The sequence below is a fragment of the Cucurbita moschata genome, unplaced genomic scaffold (assembly GCF_002738365.1).
Source record: "Cucurbita moschata cultivar Rifu unplaced genomic scaffold, Cmos_1.0 Cmo_Scf00032, whole genome shotgun sequence".
Classification (NCBI taxonomy): Eukaryota; Viridiplantae; Streptophyta; class Magnoliopsida; order Cucurbitales; family Cucurbitaceae; genus Cucurbita; species Cucurbita moschata.
In genome coordinates this window covers 1,776,558-1,785,537 of record NW_019268548.1, presented here as the reverse complement: position 1 = coordinate 1,785,537, position 8,980 = coordinate 1,776,558, and the positions used below count along the sequence as shown (strand labels likewise).

General features: G+C 35.7%; 2 protein-coding genes across 3 annotated transcripts in view; one reads left to right on the top strand and one right to left on the bottom strand.

The window, feature by feature from the left end:
• The first annotated feature begins 1,654 nt into the window (after nt 1-1,654).
• On the top strand, nt 1,655-3,037 carry LOC111429632 (probable WRKY transcription factor 17). The gene is made up of 3 exons (XM_023065560.1): nt 1,655-2,204; nt 2,282-2,407; nt 2,547-3,037. The coding sequence occupies exons 1-3, from the start codon at nt 1,687-1,689 to the stop codon at nt 2,710-2,712; spliced, it is 810 nt and encodes a 269-aa protein (XP_022921328.1). The 5' UTR covers nt 1,655-1,686; the 3' UTR covers nt 2,713-3,037.
• Nucleotides 3,038-8,008: 4,971 nt separating this feature from the next.
• The window catches only part of LOC111429634, a 5,629-nt gene continuing 4,657 nt past the window's right edge, over nt 8,009-8,980 (bottom strand). For both annotated transcript variants that reach the window (XM_023065561.1, XM_023065562.1), the window contains one exon: nt 8,009-8,449. In XM_023065561.1, the coding sequence (XP_022921329.1) occupies nt 8,273-8,449 (177 nt within the window). In that variant the 3' untranslated portion in view covers nt 8,009-8,272. The remainder of the gene's footprint in view (nt 8,450-8,980) is intronic.

Genomic DNA, 8,980 nt, shown 5'->3' with positions numbered 1-8,980 from the left:
AAAACCCCCCCCTTTTTTTTTTTTTTTTTTTTTTCTTCTTCTTCTTCTTCTTCATTGGTTAGAAAAGCTAAGTTTCATTGGTTAGAAAAGCTAAGTTAAATGAGGTAAAGTGAGAATGGTGGTATGAGATCCTGGACAAAACATTCTTTATAAGGTTGTGGAAATCTCCCTCTAGCAGACTGTTTTTAATAACCGTGAGGCTGATAGCGATGGCCAAAGCGGACAATACCTGCTAGCAATGAATTTGGGTTGTTACAAGTATGATTTATAATCTGTTCTAAGAAATGATCAGATTTTTCATTGCTTACTATACCCTTCCTCGTCTCTAGATGGTCGATTGTTGCTGTTGGCTATTTATGTCTGGCCACTTCTTACTCGACCCTTTCGCTCCCTAAGATACAAGATCCTTAAATTGATGCAGTGACCAAGATTTATTAGCTGTACGTGACATAATGACGAGTTTGGCCACACCAAAAAAATGAGATTCTCTCTTCATATCTCATATTAAGAAGAGGAAGTTGACTTTTGTGTATTAAAATATAGAATAGGAAACCTAATTAGATACAATATTGTCAACTAAGATTTTAATATGTGAAACCTAATTCAGACCTAAAGGTGTGGACAGCAAATTTTATTTATTTATTTGCTGTTTGAAAAATAAAATCTAGAAAAAAAAAGTAGAAATATTTGGTCTAGGTTTTGTGTGTGTGTGTGTGTCAACGCTTTCATTGCTCATCTTCCATGTGCTTTTAAAACTTTATTTTAAATTTTAACCTATGGTTTTAATTCATTCACTTGTCAACCAAATATGGAGTAGGTCAACAATTTCACCTAATCCCCCCCCCCCCCAGAAATATCTTATGGTATTTAATGATTAAATTTAATTGAAAAATTTTAAATTTTAGTAAATAATTGAGAGAAAAATATATGGGTTACGACCTTTATAAGAATAAAATTCATAATTTATAGTTTTATTTACTATATTATATATATATATATATATATATATATATATATATAAATAAATAAAAAAGAAAAAGAAAAAGTGGGAGTTGACTTTAGGAAGGCAATTTGTTTAATGTCCAATGTTTTTTTTGTGGAAAAGTTTATTGTTTTTTTGTGCTTTGTTGGGATCCACCCACTACTACCACCACCACCAAGCCTCTACTTTCCAAATACATTTTTCCAAATTTCTTCCCAAATTTTATTACTATTTAAAAAAAATACTAATTTTTTTTTTTAATTTATGTTTTTCAATTTTATACTGGTAAAATTATAATTCAATTACAATTTTTTTAATTATAAAAAATATGTGGGTAAGCATTTGAAAATACATTAATGAGCTATCGAGAACTATTTTTAATAAATCTTTTTATAATTATTTATTAAAAGAATTTAAACTCGCTATAAAACTAATTTACCACTTATGAGTTAAAATATTTAATTTAATTATCTAAAATTTTACAATTTGAAATTTGACTTTTTGTTTATTCCTTATAAGGCAATAATGATAATAATAATAATTATACCTCTTTGAGTTGACTAAAATTCCATTGACTTTCTCCTCCTTTTCTTCCTCTTTATAAAACTCTCCGCCCTCTCCTTCGTCCATCCTAACCTCTCTCTCTCTCTCTCTCTCTCTCTCTCTTTAAGCTTCTCTCTGAGATTCCGGTCATCTTCTAATCCATGGCGGTGGATCTGGCAGTGTTTCCGGCGAAGATGGAGGATCATACGGCGATTCTAGAAGCCTCCTCCGCCGGTTTACAGAGCATGGAGCATCTAATCCGCCTCTTATCCAAACAGCCCTCTCAAACCCCTAATTGCTCTGAAATCGCCGATTTCACCGTCTCCAAATTCAAGCGCCTAATTTCCCTCTTGAACAGAACCGGCCACGCTAGATTCCGTCGCGGACCCTCCGATTCCCCAAATCCCCTCCCTAATTCCCCCAATCCAACCTCCAAAATCGATTGCCCTAACCCTAATTTCACCCCTGTCGCCAAATCCCCTGATTCTAGGGCTCCGACTGACTCCACCACGACCTCGTCTTTTGTCTCCACTATCACCGGCGACGGCAGCGTTTCACTCTTTGCGACTCCGGCAATCTCCTCCGGTAAGCCGCCGCTGTCGGTGAAGAGGAAGTCCGATGACATATCTCGATTTGGCTGCAAGACTCCTTCTAAGCCCTGTCACTGTGCGAAGCGAAGGTACCGATTAGGGATTCTTGATTTTCAATTCCTCGTCGTATGAATTCAATTTTTCTTAATTCGATTGATTTTTCCAGGAAATCTGGAGGGAAAAAAACGGTACGAGTCCCGGCGATCAGTTCTAAAATCGCCGACATACCTCCCGATGAATACTCTTGGAGAAAGTACGGCCAAAAGCCCATTAAAGGCTCCCCCTATCCTAGGTAATTCGTCAATTTTTAATATTTTATTTTATTTTATTTTTATTAATTTTCAATATTAATATCTTTCTAAAATTTATTAAAATTAAATTTATAATTTTAAGAAAATAATAATTAATTATGTTAATGTTTGATTTGGCAGAGGGTATTATAGATGCAGCACCGTCAAAGGTTGTCCGGCGAGGAAAAAGGTGGAAAGAGTTCGTGACGAACCGACCATGCTCCTCGTAACATACGACGGGGATCACCGTCACCCGCAGCCTCCGGTGACCCATCTTAACGTGGGTGTCGTTTCCCAGAAATCTTGAAAAGAGAAACGTGGCGGGGAATCAACGCTACCTATTCGGCTGTGACGGTGTTTCTTAAAGATACCTGTGACTCTAGTGTTGTCTCCGAGTATTATTAAAAAGTCAAATACTTTTGTAAAGTCAAAACTAGCCTCGGAGTACACGAAGCGATCGGGTTTGTTGAAGTCAAACCAAAATACAATCACGTTCGAATCTCTCGAGATGGAACCCGGAAAGAAACAACGTGGTGGTGGAAGGGTATTGATGTAATTTTGATATCATTTTTTTTTATTTGAAAGTAGTTTGACCATAAATATGGGTCCCACAAGATTGGACTTTTACTTTATTTTTTTATTTAATAATAAAAAAAGTTATACATGGTCGGAAATTTAAAAATTATTATTTTTATTTTTCATCATTCAATTATCATATTTTTCACCGTTCATACGATCATATGATTTGAATAACTCGATTGACTCAGCTCAATCTTATTATACTCTTTAAATTATTATTAACATTAAGAATACTTATGAAAAAAATGTCCATAATACTATGTGACTTATGAATTTTCAGTAAAATTTTATGAAATTTTAATTTACTATATGGTAAAATAAATAAATATATATATATATATCACAAGCTCGGAGTCGATCTGAGTATAGTTTAGTAAAAAAAGATATCGATTCTCAACTGGTTCATATCCCGTCTTTTAAAATTTGAAATAAATAAATAAATAATAATAATAATCATAAAAGCCCGTTAACCATGGCATTGTTGGGCTTTAGGAGTTTATTGGGCCCATTTAAGGTTTAGACTGGCCCAACAATTCCAGTTAGGGCTTTAAAAAGTGGCCCTTAATAATTTGGGCTATTATTATGATTCTTTTTTTCGTTTAAAAAGAATAAATAAAATAAAATACAAAATTAAAAAAAAAAGGCTAGTTTAAGGAAAGGACAATAATATCCATTCCAAATGAGCCGACAAAAGTTAATGACATTTGATTAGTTCCATTAATTTTTCTTAATTCCATTAATTAAATAAAAAGTCTTTAAACAACAAATGATTAATAAAACATTACCCGCCAAAATTTGAAATTTAAATTAAAAAAACACCCACAATAATTACTCATAATGTTTTTTTTTTTAAAAAAAAAAAACCCTTATCTCTTTTATTTACTGTTCATGATTATAATTATTTTTTTAGGGTTTTAATAATTTCTGTAGAAGTTAAATAAATCTGAAAAAATAAGTCTATATTTTCATTAAAAAATTCCACAAAAAATTAATTAATTAATTAAACGGGGAGAGATTTTAATGAAGAAAAAAATATTTTATTTATTTATTTATGTATTATTATTATTATAATTATTTTAATTTAGAAATAGACAAGTTTCATAGGATGCTTTAAGGGTCTCCTTCACCTCTCCCACTTGGATGTGTTTTTTTTTCCTCTCATATAATTTAATTTAATTTATTTGTCTTTGAATAACATTGGATTCTCATATTTGAAAAAGACTTGAAAGACAACATTTTTTTTATCATCTCTTACTAATTAAATTTGGCGACACATTAAGTTCTATCCTTTCAAATGTTCGATGTTTTAATTTGATTGTTCTAAACTTTCTAGTCGTAATATGTTTCAGACAAAGATCTTCGAACATAGATTTAGTGTTATAACAAAGAAAAAACATCCATCCTACTAATGATTCTGTAATAATCCAAGCTCACTGTTAGCGGATATTGTCCATTTTAGCCTTCTACGTATCACCGTCACCCTCATGGTTTTAAAACACATTTTCTAGGGAGAGGTTTCCACACTCTTATACGAAATGTTTCGTTCTCCTCTCTAACCATTGTAGTATCTCTAGGGAGAGATTTTCACACACTTATAAGAAATGCTTCGTTCTCCTCTCCAAAACGTGAGATCTCACAGATTCAGACATCATTTGACAGCTATTCGATCAAAAACAGCGTCGAACTGTCATTCGGGTTTCTTCTCTATTAAGAAAACATAGCAAACAAAACCGAACAAATATCATTTTAGAGTTTCATATAGGGTTATAACAAAAGAAGAAGGCTCACATGGAGCATGTTATGCAAGCAGCTTTTGTCTTGAAACTGTTAGGTTAATGATTAGATTAAGTATGAAGTGGATGATGATCTTAAGCAATCCCTTTTGTAATTAAGAAACAAATTAAGTACACATGAATGAAGTTGGTTGTTTAAGACATTGCAGACAAGAACATCATGAGCTGTTCTTCCAATCATTGGGCCCCAATTGAGTTAATGAACAAGATTAAAGCAGTGATTAAGTTAATCAAAGTTTTAAACTGTTAGGGTTTATGGGTCACAGAACAAACATCCTATAGAGTTCAAAAGGGAATCACCAGCTTTTGAAGTGGACAAAAATCTTAACTTTTTAGAGATAAAATGGAAGAAAAAAGAAGTATAATGCAGACAAGGAGATGAACAAGCTTCATTTACTGTTTGTCAGTCAGTTTAAAGGCTGCTCTTTGGCTTTTTCCCTTCCATTGTCACCCTTTCTCTCTCCCGATCCATCACCGATCAACTCAAAAACTTGACCTGATTTTTTCTCTTAGACGATATCTAAGTCACTGTTAAGCGAGAAACTTACTTAAACTACGATGTTCTTTAGTTGTGATTGGGTATGTCCGTCGGGTGGAACAGGGATAGAGAAGCCTTCCTTGTTCCCGTCTCTATTCTCGCGAAATTCTCCATTTGAGGAATTTACAAAGATCGGGTTCTCTACGGAGAATTTTTTCTTGTGTTCTTTAATCTTTTCTTTTACTTGATTTGACCTACATTCATCGAATAACCTAACTATGTATGCTCCTCTGTAATTGTGAGATCCCACATTGGTTGAGGAGAAAAACGAAACATTCTTTGGAAGGGTGTGGAAACCTTTCCTTAGTAGACGTGTTTGAAAAACTTTAAGAGGAAGCTCGAAAGGAAAAGTCCAAAGAGAACAATATACCAGTGGTGGACTTGGATTGTAACAAATGGTATTAGAGGTAGACACTGGGCGATGTGCCAGCGAGGAGGCTAAGCCCTAAAGAAGGGGTGGACACGAGGTGGTGTGCTAGCAAGGACGCTGGTCCCTCCTACCTCTCCCGTATACGTGTTTTAAAAATCTTGAGGGAAAGTCCAAAAAGGGTAATATATGCTACAGTGGACTTGAGCTGTTACAAATGATATCAGAGCAAAACACTAGGCGATGACCAACGGAGAAGCTAAGCCCTGAAAGGGGGTGAACACGAGGAGGTGTGCCAGCAAAGACGCTGGACCCCCCTACCTCTATAAGCGTTTTAAAAACCTCGAGGGAAAGCTCAACTAGAACAATACGTGCTAGCAGTAGGTTTGAGCTGTTACAGTAACTTATGGAGTACATTCTCACTCAATAATCAATTTGCGATTGGTGCATCTTCTAGCACCGTTGGACGAATTGTGATCGTCAAAGTTACATTATGTTAGATAATATCGTCTCGTGCAGTTGTACCTTAATTCAGTTGTATAACTCGAACGATTAAGACATTATTACCCTCGCTCGAACCCAAACAAAGGGTCAAACCTTCTCCTCAAGCCCCACCTCATTTGTTGAACCAAAAAAAAACACTCCCTTCTCACCCCACCGAATAATCGTCCCCACCCACGTTCTCTTTTTTCCTCTCTTCACACCCTCTCTCTCTCATATATCTCTCTCTCATCATCACCATTTCAATTGCCCAACACCACGCCCTTCTCTCTCTCCCTCTCTCTCTCTCTCTCTCTCTCCGCCGCTTTAGCCATTAAAACTTGGATCACAGGCCACCGCCGGAGCTGCTGCATAATGGGTATGGAGGTTTTGGAGGAATTCCGGCCACTCACACCATTAAGATCACTATCGCTTCAACTCCCCAAAGAAAAAGCAGACCACAATATTCAAGAACAAGAAGACTGCCAGACTCCGACAGCCGCCGCCACCCGCCTGAAGCCGACCATGGTGTGTCCGCCGGCGCCCAAGAAACCTCGCCCTCCTCGAAGAAAATTGAACTTTCTGCCGCCGCCGTTCTTCGAAGCTCCCCAAGATCTCAGCTCTGTGTATATTGAGCTTCAAATTCCTTCCAAGAAGATCAAACCCATCACTACATGATCTTTCTATTACTAATTATTGTTTCATTTCGCCTTCTAATTTGTTCAAATCTTTTTTATTGATTAACATGCCTGTGTGTATAACTCCAAAATTCAAGAAACAATTTTTTTTTTGTTGATGATTTGATATTATCAGCTTCAAATTTATTGTCAATTGAACTATAAATTTAAATTAGGCATTGATTTGGTAAAATTGGATGTTTTTATGAAAAGGGTAGATCCATTTTTTCATTGACATCAACGGAGGAGAGAGAGAGGAAGAGAGAGAGAGAAGAAAAGGTATGTTGAAGAAGGTGGAAGGTGTGTATGATGAGCATGTGAGGTTAAGTACTGTTCTTCTCTGTCAAATTGACAAACATTTGAAAGCAATAGAAGATGATCTGTAATGCTATGATAAAGATTTGTCTTTTTGGTATTAATCAAAAGAATAGTGAGGTGTAAAGGCAATACACAAATTTAGGTAATATTCATTTCACTTGTTATTTTACAACTTCAAACCTATACTTATAAACCCTACATATGGCCAAATCAATGAAAAACTAAACATGAAAAGTCCGAATTACCCTTGTGTAGAACAGAGAAATGGTAAGATTGTATTAAAAAAAAAAAAAGAACGTTTAGTCCACTGACCGCTTGCAACGCTTGCAATATTGTCCGCTTCAAAATATAGATTAAGATACTTCTAATAAGTTGTAATAGCCCAAGTCCACCGCGAGAAGCACCGCGAGAAGGTATTATCCGCTTTAATCCATTACATATCGCTAACGCATCTACTAGGGAGAGATTTCCACGCTCTTATAAGAAATAGTTCATTCCCCTCTCCATTTCACACCAGTATAAGGAATATTTCATTCTCTTATCCAATCGATTGAGATCTCACAACCCACCTTGGGGGTCAGGGTCTTCATTGACACACCGCTCAGTGCTTGACTCTAATACTACTATAACAATCCAATCCCACTACTACAAATATTTTTTGCTTTGACCCATTAAGTATCACCGTCAACCTTATAATTTTAAAACGCGTCTATTAAGGAGAGGTTTTACACTCCTATAAAGAATGTTTTGTTCCCTTATCTAACCGACGTGGACTTTCACGTAAACAATATAATAGATATGAATAAGACAGCTTTTGGAATTTGGCTGTAAAATTGACAAATCTGTACATGTAAAAACCAGAGGGTATTTCTAATAATTTCTCAAGTTGCAATGGAACAATTACAACTACATAATAGATATGCCAAACTGCAAATTTTGAAACCATTTGCTCAAAAACAAACAATGCTAATTTGGTGACAGCATTTTAAAAGAAAAGGCTTTAACAAGAATTCTCACCATCTATTCTTCTGGCTTACTTTTTCCTCGAAAATGTGTATACAATATTCAACATGCTCGAATCTATGTCCTGGGAATGCAAATTAGTTCCTAGTATTTCAAGTAACTCGAATGAGAAGAACAACCATTACGAAAACACAGGTCATTACGAAGATAGCCAACCAAGTGAAGCATGATGTTTTTGAGCTCTCCGAGTAAATCTGAACGGCACGTTTGTTGACCCGACCGGTGGTTGCTAAGCTATCCTCAACGGCCTTCTCTGTGGAATCCAGTATCTGTTTGAAGAGAATGATCAAGTTTACTATTACATCAGCAAGAAAAATGTTTAAAATTTGGAGTAGACACAAAGTTATATACAGGGTGAATGGGTGCCACTGTTACTATCACTGACTGCAGAGGTAATCTTTGGCATTTTGAAAAGATGCTCCCATGTAAAAAACTTCTTTTCAGATAAAAATTAAATTATTCATTGAAAGCAAATAAACTAAAGATAGAGAGTACAACTTGCTGGGAAAAAGAAAAGGGGACTACAGCGCTGAAGTAAGAAGGTCCACAAAGCTGGCTACGCTTGTGATTGAATCATGCAATGGACTCAAGTGAGGAATCCATGGCGATATCCAAACAGCATCTTTACTTGAAATATCATCCAATATGATAAGAATGAAGGTATTAGAAGATCATCTCGCACATTGACGACCTAGAGACCTAAATTTATGTCGAGGCTTTAGTGATGGCCAAGAAGTTGAGGAATATTATCAATCATGCCTTTATAACATCCCTCCCCCCCCCCCCCCCCCCCCCCCCCC